Source organism: Anopheles marshallii, chromosome 3 (assembly GCF_943734725.1).
Source record: "Anopheles marshallii chromosome 3, idAnoMarsDA_429_01, whole genome shotgun sequence".
NCBI classification, from domain to species: domain Eukaryota; kingdom Metazoa; phylum Arthropoda; class Insecta; order Diptera; family Culicidae; genus Anopheles; species Anopheles marshallii.
The window spans coordinates 72,774,149-72,791,944 of record NC_071327.1 but is presented as its reverse complement, the minus strand read 5'-3'; the positions used below and the strand labels follow the sequence as shown (position 1 = coordinate 72,791,944).

The following is a 17,796-nucleotide window of genomic DNA, read 5'->3' as shown; positions in this document are numbered from 1 at the left end:
AAAATATTACATAAACGCTGGGAAAATGTATTGGCGAAGATGAAACCCATGGCTGCACGTGTTGCCGAAACGTGTTTAATGCACTTTAAAGTGACAGTTATTGTCGAACGCTTGTGAAAATGTTGTGCAAAAGTGTCGAAGCTTAACAGTGTACCAAAAGGAAGATTGTGCAAGGTGCAAAATACATATCGCTCGGTATGCACAAAACAAATTCCTACTCAAGAAGAGGAACCCGAGAAGAAAGAGCGTGCAGCACAAAATTAGTGTGTTGGTTAAAACGGTTGCGATAATTCGAGAAATAGCACGGGCAAAAAAGGTGACCGAAAGGCGAAACCCTGCCGCGAAAGTGCAGCGTCGTGAAGAAACCCAATGGCCGAACAGCGCACTCTAAAACACAAAAAAAAACAACTCATCAGCACCACACCACAGCAGCATCCTAGCATGCCTGGTGGTGCATCGAATCGCCTTGCAACCGCAACCACCCTTGCATTCGAGTCCCTCCAAAACATGACCGTAGCAAAGCAGTCGGCGAAGATAATAACCTGCCCCGGTGGTTTCTTTTCGGGTTGCTATTCTTCCCGTGGTGTTGTTGGTGGTGTCGTCTTCGTTCCAGTTGTTTGAAGAAGCACCCACCGCATAATCTCTTGCCCAGTGCTCGTGATCGTACCGTGGTTCGGCTCGGGGTGTATGTTGTTTTTTTCTTTTTTGTTCGTTCCCTGTTTCGCTCCCCGTGCTCGTAGCTGTTCCATAGAAATGGAAATGAAAACATCGAACCATGCCCCTTTGGCTGTAGGCAGCATAAAACCGGACTCGAGGAACACAGCAAAGCTGCTCGGAAGGAAAAGAAAGGAACGGAGAAGATCCGTGCTGAATGAATGGGCCGACCGATGCAGCATAGCGAGTTGGGAGTTGGGTTTCGAAGATTTGAACATCGTTCAGTGGAATGTGGCAAGTTCGACAGCCAACAAACGAGAATCTTTTTCGTAGCCTTTCAGGAAACGTTTGTCTATGCGCGTGTGTGACGATCATCTGGGTAAACGTGCGTTCTTAAGTATTTTTTTGTTGTTGAATACCGCACTGTGTGCGGGTTTCGAAATGTGCGCTTGCCACCAGAACGAAGCGACTCTGCTAGACCATTACATTACAACTCTCAATGTGTGTCTGAATGCCAGATGGAGTTGAGGGTGTATAATTTTAGAACTTAATGTTGCATATGCTTTTCGACTCGCCTGTGACTCTTCTTGTGTACGCCACGGCCGTGGAACGTGAGTTTTTGGATGAAATCATGCACCGAACGGGTCGGTGTAATGCATTCAGCAACTACAGCGACGTGATCATTTCCAGCGTGGTTTGTTTATTTTCAACTGTTTGTTCAGATACTGGGTGCCACTGGGCGTATAAATAACCGACCGCGTGTAACGTTAGATCATCGATCGAGCGCCGATGGATAGTAAGATGGGAGGCAAAATTTTGTACAGGGAGTAGTAGACTTAGGCGGCCTGCAGAAGAAAGAAGATTGTTGGGTTTTCGATCGATGTATGGAAAAAATGGATTCATACGTTTATTTTGAAGCTTTCCGGATTTAAACATTATTTGGGTAACTCCAACATGGCGGACATTTCAATGCGATCCGGCATCAAAATTTTGTCGTGAGTTTTTAATAAATTTCCTGTCCTCGTACGAAGGATTTTTATGATTTTGTTAAAAAAATGAAGAACTAGCAACAAAAGCGCTTTCTAGTGCAAATAAAACATAACTGCTAATAGAGAAGAAATTAAGCAAAGCTTCACGGATAATTTACGTTTGAGTTGAACGAATCGTTTTTGATTTGAAGTTCTCCAGCGTTGAAAACATGGTTTAGAGATGATTGCGCTCGAAATTTTGAGTCTCTTCGGCACTACTGCAATCATTATTCAATGTGTAACGATTCGTATATTTGGAATAAAGTTTGCAATGAAGTATACTGTCTAAAGGATTCCAATACATTTTCAAGAGTGTATTACTACTAGAAAAAAATCACATGAACACTACAGTACACCAAGAATCTGCGCAATTCGATCAGTTCTTTAACGTGAGCGAACGAACTTCGTTCGTCAAATTATGACACTGCAGTACGCTAATAGTCCCCGCATTGAACTATTTATGTCGACAGGTCGGGTAAATTATGCTTTAAATATAACGGTAATTAAACGAGCTATGCAGCAAGTTAAATGACGCACATTGAACCGCTTGTAACGCAGCATGAACGGCATATAGCGAACGGTGAACGAAATGTAACGTAGGTGGAGCGACCTGGAACGGCAGGTTGAGCAAACTACTCGCCGGGGACTCGTAGGGACATTTGATGAACGACCTGCATCGACAGGCTGAGAGAACTATATGAACGAGATGAAAGATGAGGGACAAAAAAAGAAAGATCTGTTCCGTTCGTTCAGTTCTTCACAAAGAACGAACCAGCTCGCTCAATTTCATACCAACCTTGTGTTTACCCAACCCTAACAAACTTTCATGCTGTATTAATGGAAAAGAAATTGAGCATTCGCTCAGGATTTAAATGATACTTTACAAACACAAAACATATTTACTTGCTTAATAGCATACTCATTGTACTCACGTCGATCGTTTTCTTCTAACTCAGCGCTGCCTCGTCCGTCTGGAGCTGGTGTGATAACCTCCCGGCTTCAGGATGGGTGGTGTCACATCACTCACCCCGATCGCGCTTCTTGTGGTGCTTACCCTAGGAGTGGTACGGTCGGAACTTACACCACCGTACTTCAATCTAGCCGAGGGACGAAAAATTTCCGCTACCGCCACATGTGGCGTTGATACCGATGGACCCGAACTGTACTGTAAGCTGGTTGGTGCTAACACGGAAAATGATCATCAGAATCAATACTCGGTCATTCAGGGCCAGGTAGGTCTTATGTCTATGATGTATCTGATAGATTTCGGGAGCTTATGTTAAACATTCTTATCTACAGGTCTGTGATGTTTGCGATCCTTCCGATCCTGACAAACGACACCCGCCGGAGTATGCCATCGACGGTACGCAAAACTGGTGGCAGAGCCCTCCACTGTCCCGTGGTATGAAGTACAACGAGGTTAACCTCACGATCGACTTCGGTCAGGTAAGAAAACGATGTTGGTAAGGAACGCTTCATCGACCACGTTACGGTGACCATCTGGACCAAAATGATCTAATCCCCCCACAAGCAATAGCCGCCGGAAGATGACATAATCTCGCCATTTCGCAAACACGTCTGTTTGCTTGTAAACTACCAATGTAAACTTGCCCACGGTCGGTTGGTCTGGTGAGATGGTGCTGTATGGACACACATGCGTACGGCAAGATGCGCGGCTTGAGGCGAACGAGTACACAAATGTGCATGGTTTTAAATGAACGGAAGCTATATTCGACCAGTCGGACCGGAAAACAAGAGCCACACATCCCGTCTTGATAAGGCACGGTTTGGACGGTTGACTACGTTGCGTATGATAACTTTGTTGAACTCGCGTTCTCTTTCATTTTGCTGATAAGCGTACTCTATTCTTGGTTCGTATGCTAAGTTTCTATGCTGGTGGCTGGAGTGTGCTGTAGCATAGCTTTCTTATCAATTTAGAACTGTTCCTTTACTTCCTACATTGAATGAAAAGATCTTCCAATGTTTCTGACTGTTAATTGTAGCATTTCATAATCGAAAGCAGTTTCACAAGATGGCTGAACTCTTTCGGCGATAAGCTATTTGGGACAGACGCTTGAAGCAGAATCATTTTTGAAGGAAGAATTTCCTCTTTATTGGCTGAAAGACTAAATATAAAATTCATAGTAGCAGATACTCTTATTAATCTAAACAAAAGAGTAAATTCCGCCGTTTTGGAATAGAAGTAGTTTTGGAATTGACCACTAATTCAAACATCAATTTAATTCCTCAAATCTGAAATAAAGTTGGAGGCAAAATTGAATATTTTTATTCAGACCATCTAAAATCGGTAGATTGCTTAGGGCATACCATCAGGAGCAGGAACATTATGTTGTGGTCCATAACCCCCAACTTGTGGATTCGTGGAGCTAATCCAGTGACTTCTATAGCAAGGGATGTCAGTTTGAAATGTTATATATTTGGTGGGATCAACTGGACTTTGTTTATTGTGAGCTCCAGAATTTCTGTGAAAGCGCTTCAGTAAACCTCAGACGTGTGTTGAGTAGAAGATCAAACTCTAAGGTGGAAGCAATAAAATAAGGAGTTCTCTCACGTCCACCATGTTCCTCGAATCTCGCTACTTCTAAATACAACTGCCATGAATTCCGTTAGCTAGTCGACATGCTGGACTTGTCGTCGTAAGAAAAGATTAAAATTGCGAGGTGCTTTGAAGAGTGGATTCATAAAAACATGAGACAGTTGTAGAAATCTAGTTTTAAATACTTGATAATCACTGAATAAAAACTGCAGAAACTTGGTCCATAAACCTCAAAAAAAAAGTATTACAAAAGCTAATAGAGATCAACCACAACACACCATACAGATGTTACAAATTGGGCGATATTTTAGTTGATATTTATAGTGCTCCACGAGCTCTGAGTGTGCGATAATCTTCTCATTTCCGACTCATTAGTTATGCGTGCATCTTGCCCAAGTGCGGTTTAATGGCGTGTTGGCCATTTAGCGTTCGTTTGTACGATACATGTCACTTGATGAGCATGGCGTAAACTTGACATTGTAGCACAATTACTGAGCGGCAGTGGTGTTATTGTTATTACTTCAATCCAAGCAAACAGCTCCTCCAAATGAAGTTCATTCCCATCATCACTTCGTGAGCGCATACCTTCATGTCAGCAATAATTATGTATGCTGTCCGGTTGCAATTCAACTTCTGTAATGTGAGAACGGAACATGGGATTTTTGGTCTTTTTACGTTGCTAGGCAACAGCCGATGTACAGGACGCTTACGGAAACAGTGAATTTAAACGATTGCGTTAATTTATAGGAATTCCACGTGGCTTATCTGTTCATTCGTATGGGCAACTCGCCGCGTCCCGGTTTGTGGTCGCTTGAGAAATCTAGCGACTATGGCAAAACCTGGACACCGTGGCAGCACTTCTCCGACACTCCCACCGACTGTGTGACATACTTCGGTTCGGCCAGCTTGAAACCGCTCCAAAACGATGACGACGTTATCTGTACGATGGATCACTCGAAGATTGTGCCCCTGGAGGGTGGTGAGGTAGGTTGAGTGGAAGATTCGGGGGGAGGGTTTAGATGGTCTAAACGCTGCATCCGCCTTTACAGATCCCGATTCGACTGCTGAACAATCGTCCATCGGCAAACAATTACTTCAACTCGTCCACGCTGCAGGAATGGAGCAGAGCGACGAACGTGCGCATCCGTCTGCTGCGTACGAAGAATTTGCTCGGCCATCTTATGTCCGTTGCCCGGCAAGATCCTACCGTTACGCGACGGGTGAGTTGCTTGTGACATCGCTACATGCTTTTCGACTCGGGCATTTATTTTGGTACTCATTTGTTCCGCAGTACTTCTACTCGATCAAGGATATCTCGATTGGTGGTCGGTGCGTGTGCAATGGGCACGCCAACACGTGCAACGTACAAGATCCCCGATCGCAAATGCGCATACTAGCCTGCCAGTGTCAGCATAACACGTGCGGTATTCAGTGTGCCGAGTGTTGCCCCGGCTTTGAGCAGAAGAAATGGCGCCAGAACACCAACGCAAGACCCTTCCAGTGCGAACGTAAGTGTATTATAAAGGAGTTGTTCGAACATCTTCCAGAACAAAATTCGCTTTTCACACTTTCAGCCTGTAACTGTCATGGCCATTCGGATGAGTGTGTCTATTCGGAGGAGATCGACGAAAAAGCATTGTCGTTGGACATTCATGGCAACTACGAAGGTGGCGGTGTGTGCCAAAACTGCCAGCACAACACGAAAGGCATCAACTGCAACCAGTGCCAGGACAAGTACTATCGCCCGTACGGCAGGTACTGGAACGAAACGGACGTGTGCCAGCGTAAGTATCGGGCGAGTTTCATAGTGTTTCGTACAAACTGAGTCTACTTCCGCTTTTCAATGTGTGCTCCATTTGCAGCGTGCGACTGTAATCACTTTTACTCTACCGGTAACTGTGAGGAGGAAACTGGCCGCTGCGAATGTCGTGCTGAGTTTGAGCCACCGCTCTGTGATTCCTGCTCGTATGGCCATTTTGGATACCCCAATTGCCGCCAGTGCGAGTGCAATCTGAACGGTACGATTGGGTATTACTGTGAGGCCGTGGATGGTACCTGTCCCTGCAAGCACAACTTTGATGGACCGCATTGCAAACAATGTGCGAAGGAATACTACGGATTCCCGGATTGTGATCGTAAGTAGAATTGCGGAGTGCATGACGTGGATATCATGGCAATTCAACGGTTTTAATGGCTTTCTATCGTTAGCTTGCGATTGTAACATGCACGGATCGGTTGATCGTGTCTGTGACGAGGGCAGTGGTCAGTGCCAGTGCAGGCCCAACTTCGCCGGTCGACTTTGCGATACTTGCAAGGATGGATTCTACAGATATCCGGATTGTACATGTAAGGATGCGGAAAGGCGTACAGTGCAACGGTTGGTTAAACGTTGTCCAATATCTTCGTTACAGACTGCAACTGTGATGTCCGCGGAACTTTGGAAGAAGTTTGTGACAAGAACTCGGGTACCTGCCTGTGTCGGGAAGGCTACGGTGGGCCACGGTGCGATCAATGTATTCCCGGCTATTACAACTATCCGGACTGTGTGCCTTGCAACTGCTCCAGTGCTGGTAGTACCTCCACAGTTTGTGACGTTACCGGGCGCTGCTCGTGTTTGGAGAACTTCGGCGGACGGCAGTGTACAGCCTGTTTGGCCGGTTACTACCAATATCCGGAATGTTTGTCCTGCAACTGTGACTCGTACGGTTCGCTAGCAAAGTCCTGCACCAACGATGGACAGTGCCAGTGTAAGGATAACTTCGACGGCAAAACCTGCCAGCAGTGCAAGGAAGGGTTCTACAATTTCCCGGCCTGCGAGGAATGCAACTGTGATCCGGCGGGTGTGATAGCACGGTTCGCCGGGTGTGGTTCGGTCCCGGCAGGTGAGCTGTGCCAGTGTAAGGAACGCGTGCACGGCAGAATCTGTGACAAGTGTCGCCCGTTGTACTGGAATCTTACCGCTACCAATCCGCACGGTTGCCAGGAGTGCGAGTGCTTCATCGATGGTACGATCGGTGCGTTGGATACGTGCGATACGAAGACGGGCCAGTGTGCGTGTAAGCCTTCCGTGAAGGGACGCCAGTGTGCCGAATGTAAGGATGGTACGTTTGATCTGTTCGGGTCGAACCTGTTCGGCTGTAAGGATTGCGGTTGCGATATTGGCGGTGCGGCGGACAACGTTTGCAACAAGGAAACGGGCCAGTGTCGGTGCCATCCGCGCGTATCCGGACGCACCTGTTCGTACCCGTTGACGACGCACTACTACCCAACGCTCTACCAGTACCAGTTCGAGTACGAAGATGGCTACACACAGTCGGGCGCGCAGGTTCGTTACCAGTTCCATGAGGATATTTTCCCCGGGTTTAGCAGCCGTGGATACGCCGTCATGTCCTCGCTGCAGAACGAAGTGATAAACGAGGTGAGCGTGCTGAAGTCGTCGGTGTATCGGTTGGTGATCCGGTACAAAAATCCCAACCCGGACAGTGTCGTCGCTACGATCCTTATCACACCGGACAATCCGACGGAGGTGGAGCAGAAAACGAAGGTTTTGTTTAAACCGTCGGAAAAGCCGGAGTTTGTGACCGTGTCGGACGCGAGAGGTGAGGTACCTTCGCCGGTTGTGCTGGACCCGGGCAGCTACACCATCAGCATCAAGACGGAAAAGACGGTGTTTCTCGATTACTTCGTGCTGCTGCCGGCGGCGTACTACGAAGCATCCATACTGACGAAAAAGATTGAAAATCCGTGCGAATTTGACGAAATGGATCTGTGCCGGCACTATCAATATCCGAGCGTGGCCCCGTTTAACCCACAAACCGAATCGTTCATCATCGAGGATGGCCAGAGCTACAAACCGGTGGAGCATTTCAAGGAGTACCAGCATCTGGATAAGGTGCGGGAGCAGGAGATGCCGATCCTGACGGATTCGCAACCGGAATTGTTCTATCCGATGGAGGTACCACACGCCGGGCGTTACGTGCTGGTCGTGGACTACATCACCAATCGCAACAATCCGGAGGTGGCCATTCTGCAGGTGAACCTGATCGGTGACATTGATCAGGACGGGGCGGCAACCGCGTACCCTTGCACGTACACCACCGTCTGCCGCCAGCCAGTGATCGACCGAGAGTCGCGGGAAAAGATATTCTTCCTCGATCCAAACAGTCGCAAACCAATTCAGGTGAAGAGCGTCGAAACGTCGTCCGGTTCGATCGCGATCAAATCGATCACTGCCATCCCGTACGAAGACTGGTCGACGGATTATATTCGCCCGAACTCGGTGTGCGTTATGCAGGGTGGGAATTGTGTGCAGACCAGCTACCGTACCGCGCCCGACTCGAAGAAGATTGAGTTTGAGACGGAAAATGAATATCTTATCGCAGAGAACGTACCGAGCCAGCTGTACGACAACAGCACCAAGCTGATACTGCTCGACCAGAACCAAACGGAACTGGCGATCGAGGCTAAGATCCAGCATCCGAACCGTTACGTGCTGATCGTGAAGTTCTTCCAACCCGATCATCCGTCGTTCAACGTGCAGTATCGCATCCAGGCGGGGCGTCAAAACTATGACGGACGGTTGGAGGTCCGGCACTGTCCGGCAAACAGTGGCTGCCGGGAGGTACTGAAACAGGACAACGGATACATCGAGTTCGATCTGCAGGACAACATCGAGCTGACGATTCTAGGCGATGCCACCAAACGGGTTTGGGTGGACTATGTGCTGCTGGTACCGGCGGAGCAGTTCCACAATGTTTTGCTCCAGGAGGAGACGTTCGATCAGACGAACGAGTTCATTCAGCAGTGCGGACAGGACCATTTCTACATTCAGACGAATGCTTCGGATTTCTGCAAGAAGGCCGTATTTTCGCTGACCGCAGACTACAACAGTGGAGCGTTACCGTGCAACTGTGACTACTCGGGATCGACCAGCTTCGAGTGTGAACCGTTCGGTGGTCAGTGCCAATGTAAGGCGCACATCATTGGGCGAAAGTGCGAGGCGTGCAAAACCGGCTATTACGGATTCCCGGACTGCAAACCGTGCAACTGCCCGTCGACCGCGCAATGCCACAAGGACACCGGGGAGTGTGTGTGTCCCGATCGGGTGACGGGCGAAAAGTGCGACCAGTGCGTACCGTACACGTTCGGGTTCGATCAAATCATCGGCTGCGAGGAATGCAACTGCAATCCGCTGGGTGTGGCTTACAACAACCTGCAGTGCGACATGGACAGCGGTATGTGCGAGTGCAAGTCGAACGTGGTCGGCCGGAAGTGTGATCGGTGCGAGTATGGGTTCTTTAACTTCCCGTACTGCGAACCGTGCCACTGTGACATCCGCGGCACGACGTTCGAAATCTGCGACCAAACGGACGAGAGCTGCTTCTGTAAGAAGAACGTGCAGGGCCGGGAATGCAGCACGTGCGTAGATGGGACGTACAATCTGCAGGCAAGCAATCCGGACGGTTGCACCAAGTGCTTCTGCTTCGGACATTCGAGCCGTTGCCAGACGGCGTTCCTGCGACCGTTCAACGTGAGCATGATGAAGGACGTGACGGTGAACACGATCCGTCTGTCGGGTGGCAAAGTCACGATCACACCCTGGATCCTGAAGGATGAGGTTATGCTGAACGAAACGTCCGCCGAGGTTTCGCTGAGCGCTTTTGACAACCGGGACCCGTCGGCCGGTATGGTGTACTTCGGCATGTTGGACCACCTGTTCGATCTGAACAATCATCTTTCCGCGTACGGCGGGTTGCTGGCGTACAAGATCCACTTCACGAACGGCTTGTTCGGCAGCGCACTGATTGGCGCGGACGTGATACTCGAGGGCAAGCAGTTGGAGGTGATGCACCAAAGCTACCGTCAACCGTCCTCGCATCAACTGTTCAGCGGTAGCGTGGAGATGGTCGAGAGCAACTTCCAAACGGCGGCCGGCGGTCCGGTAAGTCGCGAACAGTTTATGCTGCTGCTGCGCGACCTCAAGAACATCTACATCCGGGCGTCCTACTGGGAGAATGGGCTGGTGACGGTTGTCTCGGACGTTAGCCTAACGATGGCACACGACGATCTGGATCATCCGCATCTGTACCGCGAGCTGGCGGTGGAAAACTGTGACTGTCCGCCGGGCTATGTTGGACAGTCGTGCGAAGATTGTGCACCGGGCTACTACCGCGATCCGAACGGTCCCCACCTAGGCTACTGCATACCGTGCGAGTGCAATGGACATGCGGCCACGTGCGATTGTAACACGGGCGTGTGCCATGACTGTCAGCATTATACCACCGGCGATCACTGCGATCAGTGCATTGAAGGGTTCTACGGCAATGCGACACGCGGTACACCGAACGATTGCATGATTTGCGCCTGTCCGTTGCCGGTTGAGTCGAACAACTTTGCCACCTCGTGCGAGGTGTCCGAGGATGGCTATGAGATCCATTGCGATTGCAAACCGGGCTACCATGGGGAGAAATGTCAGAGCTGCGCCCCGGGCTATTACGGGCAGCCTCAGGTCGAGGGTGAGTTCTGCAAACCGTGCGATTGTTCGGGAAACATCAACGCCAATGAGCCGGGAGCGTGCGATTCCGTATCGGGCGAGTGTTTGCTGTGCTTGAACAACACGTTCGGCCGGGCGTGCAATTTGTGTGCGCCTGGGTTCTACGGCGATGCTGTGCGCGAGAAGGACTGCCAGAGCTGTATCTGCGACAAGACCGGTATGGACTACTGCGACAATGTGGTGGGAACGTGCAACTGTCTGCCGAATGTGATCGGTGAGAAGTGCGATCGGTGCGATGACGACCACTACGGGTTCGAATCGGGACGCGGTTGTACGCTGTGCGATTGTGGCATCGCGTCGAACAGCTCGCAGTGTGACGATAACACTGGCAAGTGTGCCTGCAAACCGGGAGTAACTGGACGGCAGTGTGATCGGTGTGAGCCGGGCTACTGGAACTACTCCGAGGAGGGTTGTGTGCCGTGCTCCTGCAACACGGACTATTCCAGAGGTTTGGGCTGCAATGCGTTGACGGGCCAGTGCGAGTGTTTGTCGGGGGTGGTCGGTGAAAAGTGTGACTCGTGTCCATACCGCTGGGTGCTCATACCGGATACAGGCTGCCAGGAGTGTGACGTATGCCACCACGCGTTGCTGGATGTAACCGATGGGCTGAAGCGCGATATAGACCCCGTGCTAGGGGACATTAAGACGATCGCGGACGATTACTACACGTCGCAGAAGCTGAAATACTTTGACGATATGGTCGATCGGCTGGAACCGAAGGTGCGCAGTTTGGATCCGCACGGTGTTAACCTGAACCCCTCGAAGCAAAAGGTCGAAACGTTGGAGATGGAGGTGAAGAGTTTGGACCGCCGCATTCAGTATGCAGACGAGAACGCGAAGGATATTTCCACCAACAGCCAAAACCTGCTGGCGGCGTCGTCCAATGTTTTGGACGATTGCCGTCTGGTGCACATCAACACGAAGAACACGATCGACGAGGTGTTGATGCTGGCGGAAAACCTGGACTCGTCGGAGATCACCAAGCTGGACCAAGCGTATACGGAGGCGAAGAACTATTTGGACAACATAAAGCAATACTCGACTACGCCGGAGTCCCTCAACTCTCAGCTGGAAAATGCTACCCGTTTGCTGGAAGCCGTAGAATCGTTTGGTGAGCCGGTGCAAATGCAACATGAAAAGCTGGCCAAGTTGATGCACGACATTGGCGAGTTTGATGTGAAGCTGGAAGATCTGTACACCTGGAGCTTGAAGGTGGAGAAGGAAAGCACTATTACGTCGAGGTTGAACAACAAAAATAAAGGAGCAGTCAATACCAAGTTCGATACGGTAACGGCGCATGCTAAGGAAGCAACGGAGAACACCGAAAACAGCAAGGTGCTGCTGGCTAACTCCTCCAACATCATGAAGGACATAGACATTACGCACGTCGAGTTGGGAAATGTGAACAAGGGGCTTACCGATCTGAACAACGATGTAGACAGACAGTTGCCGGTTGCGTTTGCGGAGTACCAGGACCTGAGCCCGCTCATCGAACGTGCCTACGGACACGCGAATGAGCTGAAGATGGAAGCCGAGAGTCTGTCGGACAAATATTCTGGCGTGTCGGCCAACTCGGAGACGGCCCTGCAGGCAGCAACGGCACACTCGAAGATTGTGGACGCGGTAAAGGAGGCGGCCGACAACATTCGGAACGCCACACAGACGGCACAGAAGGCAACGGATCAGACGGAAGGCATTGATAACCGGGCCGCCGAATCGGACGCTGCGTCCCGTGAGTTGCTCAGTGATGCGCGGCGTATGTTTACCACGCTCCAGATGGAGCTGGAGCCACAGAGCAAGCAGTCGATCGATACGGTTGACGGTATTAAGGAGCGGAACGCACACAGCGACGACATGCTGTACTCGATCAATGCCGCCCTGGACGGTATACCGGAGGAATCGCACACGGATGATTGGGAAACGGCACGGGATCAGGCCGTCGAAGCGCAGGCAAAGTCGCAAAACTCCATGAAGATATTGGACCCGATGATAAGCGATCTGTCCAAGAGTGTGTACATGGCAGAACAGCTGCCGAAGGAGGTGGACAACACGAAAAAGGACATTAAGCAGGCAACGACGCAGATCGAGCGCCTTAAAACGATGATCCCCAACATTCGCCAGCTGGTCGAAAAGCTGGACGCGAAGCAGAACCAGGTGGACTCGATCGTGAGCGATATTGGTGATCAGCTGGAATCGTTGAAGCGCCAAATTAGGGAGGCAAGATCGATTGCCAACACGATCAAGGTCGGTATGCAGTTCCATCCCAACACTACGGTGGAGCTGAAGCCACCGCAAAGTCTGTCCCAGATGGCCACGAACTCCAACGTGTCCGTGTTCTTCCGCACCGACAAACCGGAAGGATTCCTGCTGTATCTTGGCAACGAGGTGAAGCCGGACTCGAAGAAGAGCTCGCGCGATGACTACATGGCACTGGAGATCGAAAACGGCTACCCGGTACTGTCGATCGATCTTGGCAATGATCCGGAAAAGGTGATCAGTCCAAAGTACGTGGCTGACGACAAGTGGTACCAAGCGATCGTTGAACGCACCGGCAACAACGTGAAGTTGATTATCCGCGAAGAGCTGGACAACGGTACGGATGTGTTCCACACGAAGGAGCAGGTGCTGCCGGGAGCGTACAACGTGTTCAATGTGGATCAGAACAGCAAGTTGTACATTGGCGGCTACCCGCCGGAGTACAATATGCCGCAGGATGTGAAATCGAGCGAGTTTGATGGTCGCATCGAGCAGCTGCAGATTGGCGGCGAGCACGTTGGTCTGTGGAACTTCATCGACGCACAGAACGTGTACGGGTCGCCTGAGCGCGAGTCGTTGCGCAACGAGGAAAACCCATCGACTGGATTCCGCTTTAGCGGCAATGGCTATGTAGCCATCGATGCTAAGCCGTACACGTTCAAGCAGCAGTCACAGTTGCAGTTCCAGTTCAAGGCACCACCGGAGACACGCGACGGTTTGATGTTCTACGCGGGAAAAAACAAACACTTCATTTCGGTGGAGATGCGCAACGGGGCGGTGGTGTTCCAGTTCAAGCTTGGCCAACACGCCCAGGCCGTCACGATGGGATCGAGCAACACGTTCAATGACGACAAGTGGCACAAAATATCGGTGGAACGCGATGGCAATATCGGCAAGCTGACGGTGGACGATCGCGAGGTGTTCCAGCAGACCGGATCGGCGGAACACCAGCAGTTGCACATTTCGGAGGCGATCTACTTCGGCGGGTACCATAGCCGCGTCAGCCACCCCGAGGTAACGTCGAAGGGCTTCGATGGTTGCATTGACGATGTGTACATCTTGGGCAACAAGGTCGATTTGAGCATCAACCTGAAGTCGCTCGATGTGCGACCGGGCTGTCCGATGAAGTTCTCGCCGCTCGTGTCCTTCCCACCGCGTCAGTTCGGTTACGTGAACCAGCCGGGCGTGGCATCGGTCAACAATCTGCAGGTTAATCTTAAGTTCCGTACCACCCAGCGCAGCGGAGTGCTGTTCTATACCAGCAACTACGATCAGAGCCTATCGCTGGGATTGGCATTGCGGGATGGAGTGCTGGTGTTGAGCAGCTCCGGATCGGAAGTTACAACTGACTACCACACGTACAACGATGGTGAATGGCACGCGGTAACAGCCAGCCATGAGCATGACCGATTGACGCTGATGGTGGACGATCAGGATCCACACTACAGCCTCTATCCACCGCAACCGCTGTACATTGAAAATGGCGATATCTACTTCGGTGGGTTGCCGAAGAACTTCGTCCCGATGCATAATGCGATCGCGTCGAACGCGTACTTCATGGGATGCATTAGCGATGTTACGGTGAACGGACAGATTGTGAACTTTGCTACGCTTCGCGACAAGAAGTCGGCCGTACTGGATCAGTGCTCGAAGGAACTGTTTGCCGTCGGTGAGGTGCCATTGTACTATCCGAATGACGGTAAGGATCCGGAGGTGTTTGTATCGAGTCGCGTCGAACCCGAGAGTGAGCAACCGGGCAAGCCTGACGACGACGAAGAGAAGGATCCACGAAAACCGGATCGCGGTTGGAAACCAGTCCCGGCCATTCCGCGGGAACCTTCCACTGATGCTGCCACAACGACCACCACCGCCACCACCACCACAAGCACGACTAGCACCACAACGACGATGCGCCCAAGACCAACACAGCCGGATGAGCCACCGCCGGTGTGCAGGCTACCGATCACACCGGAACAGGATGTCGATTTCGATCACGGCTATCGGTTCGGAACGGGTCAGTTCAGCCACATCGAGTTTAGCGAAGTGCCGCTGAAGAGCAAACGTCAGTACGAGTTCACGTTCAACTTCAAGACGGAGTTCTCCGAGGGCGTGCTGTTCTACGTGGCAGACTCGCGGCATACCGACTTCGTTGCGCTGCATCTGCGCGACGGTAAGCTGGTCCATTCGTTCAACTGTGGTTCGGGATCGGCCAACATGACATCCGACCGCAGGTACGACGATAACGAGTGGCATACGGTGAACTTTGCCCGCCAGAACAGTATGGGAAGGTTGATCGTTGATCTCGAGGACATATCGACGGGTGAATCGAAGGGCACGACTCGCACCATGGCGCTGCAGGCACCGATGTTTGTCGGTGGTGTCAGTGGGGACAATTACGAGGAGGTAGCGCTTAATCTTAAGGTGAGTACTTACCGACGGGACGGCTGTGTGTGGACGCTAAATTCTAAACGATACTATAACGCGTGATTTTGCTTTTCATAGATGGACAAAAATGTGCTAGAACGCAACCAATTCGTGGGTTGCATCAACAAGCTCGCTGTAAACGATAATCCGTTGGCCGCGCCCTCCAACATAACCCGCACGATTCCCTGCTCCAACCAGATAGAAACGGGCACGTTCTTTGGCAGTGGCGGCGGATTTGTGAAGCTGTACGAAAAGTTCAAGGTTGGCAACGAGCTGACCGTCAGCATGGACATACGACCGCGGGCATCAAGCGGTCTGCTAATGTCGGTGCACGGCCGCAAGTCGTACTTCGTGCTGGAGATGATCAACGGCACGATCAGTCTGGCGGTGAACAATGGAGACGAGCCGTACGTAGCCACCTACACGCCACTGCCGGAGGAGAACCTGTGCGATGGGCAGTGGCGCACGGTGTCTGCCATCAAGTCGCAGTACGTCATCACCATTAAGGTGAACGATGTGAGCTCGAACCCGGCCATCGGTGATGCGCGCTCTCCATCGACTGATACCACACGACCGCTCTTCCTTGGCGGACATCCGCACTTACAGCGGGTTAGTAATAGCTTGGTCCGGGAGTTTCTTTCCCAAAAGGAAACAATTTGCTCATTCTGTTTTCCGTTCTTGCAGATTCGAGGATTCAATGCGCGTGTGCCGTTCCAGGGATGTATACGCAACGTGAAGGTTCGCAACACGGTCGAACAGATTACACCAAAGATGACGGTCGGCAATGTGCAGACAGGCGTTTGCCCAACAATTTAATGCAGGCATCTTTTATGGATAAACGACCATTTGCAATACGAATTTGGACAGATGATTTTTGGACTGCAAACTGATAAGCGATATGAAGAATCGGCTGATAACGAAAATGCTGCAAATACCAAGGACTTCTTCGAAATGGATAAATCTTACTAAATGATGACTTTACACTATTTCTTTTCCTATTTGCGATTTCCTTTCCGGAAAATTGTCCCATTTCCTTCTCATGAAAGCAAAACAATCCTCCCAGTTATTAAACTTCACTTACCTTGATTTCACTGTATGATTAAATACAGCTAACCGAAACCAGTGCCATTAAGTGTTCACCCACAGAGCAAACAATTTTTCCTATGAAACGAAACAAAAAATATGACCCAATGTAACTTTCCCAGTTTAAATAAATTTCCCCAATTTGAGCAAAGTATATTTATGTTTGTGTCATAAATGGTGACTAAGATTACACATTAGCTTGCACTATCTCTGGAAAAATCCGTGAAAATAGGGGTTTTATTCCAATTATTCTAATGGCATTCGAGCGATAGCTTGTTGTTCCTGCAGGCCTCAACTATCTTTACTAATGTCTGGAAACTCACTGAATTTGTCACTCACTCACTCACGAATTTGTTGAATTATCCGAATTGCTTTCCACGGTGGAGACTATTTGTTGTACTATACTGTATTTGTTGTACTATTTGACTATAGAGCAGTGGAGAATCTCAATGTCTCAATCTGCATAGACATTGCTCGTTTTACGAGGTAGCCAAATTGCATACTTTCTTTATTGTTTCGTAGAATGTTCGTGATATCTTAGAGAAAACTAAGAATTAAAACCCTGCGGACACGTTGACTTCATGAACTTAATTATACCTAAATACTACCCAGATAAGAACGGTAAGGACGCTCGTGCCGATCGCACATCTCCAATTGCGCCATTGCTTTCTTGTTCATCTCCTGCCTTTGGGACCGTTGATCTACCGTGCTGATCCTTCAACGACGAGCAACTGGTCTTATCAGCTCGGCCAAGTAGGATCACAACACTTTCAATAGTTACTTCTTCAGTTCCAGTTCTGCCAATCAGTGCATCAGGTGATTGGATTTGATTGAACTGTTTATAAGATATCGGACTCTGTCAGATAATCTGTTTGGTTGTAAACGTTTCTCCTAATTCCAGAATCTGGCCCGAATAATCTTCTTTTGGTGTTGTATGTTTTAACATAAAAAAGCCCCCGATGATGACTTTGCCCATCGAAGAATTACTTCAACTCAGCTCATCCAGAAGGATACATCGTTGAGTTCGGTTTGTGTTGTTTATTGTTAAACAATAACAGGAATTGAACTCGAACCAGAGTTGTCTGCCAAATTCGAATAAGCGTTACACTTTCATTCCCTGCTACAATTAGTCACTCAAGTAGCGCTTCTCATAAATATCGTAACGATGTAACTCTATTTGAAATTGAACGACTCTCAACGAAATAGAATCGCTATACATTGTACTTGAATTATCAGAAAGA

General features: G+C 49.9%; 1 protein-coding gene across 1 annotated transcript; it reads left to right on the top strand.

Annotated features, from left to right (window-relative positions):
• The first annotated feature begins 2,686 nt into the window (after positions 1-2,686).
• LOC128716334 (laminin subunit alpha) lies at positions 2,687-16,288 on the top strand. Its single transcript, XM_053811254.1, has 11 exons — positions 2,687-2,914; positions 2,982-3,128; positions 4,987-5,223; positions 5,289-5,459; positions 5,531-5,747; positions 5,814-6,023; positions 6,102-6,374; positions 6,448-6,585; positions 6,651-15,469; positions 15,551-16,081; positions 16,157-16,288. Exons 1-11 carry the CDS (start codon positions 2,687-2,689, stop codon positions 16,286-16,288), a joined length of 11,103 nt encoding a protein of 3,700 aa, XP_053667229.1.
• The last annotated feature ends 1,508 nt before the right edge of the window (positions 16,289-17,796 follow it).

Excerpts from the sequence above, each read along its gene's own strand:
- LOC128716334 (XM_053811254.1), top strand. The coding sequence starts at position 2,687 with ATGGGTGGTGTCACATCACTCACCCCGATCGCGCTTCTTGTGGTGCTT. Across the intron at positions 6,375-6,447 it reads CGGATTCCCGGATTGTGATC|CTTGCGATTGTAACATGCAC; the intron begins GTAAGTAGAATT and ends TTCTATCGTTAG. Across the intron at positions 15,470-15,550 it reads AGGTAGCGCTTAATCTTAAG|ATGGACAAAAATGTGCTAGA; the intron begins GTGAGTACTTAC and ends TGCTTTTCATAG.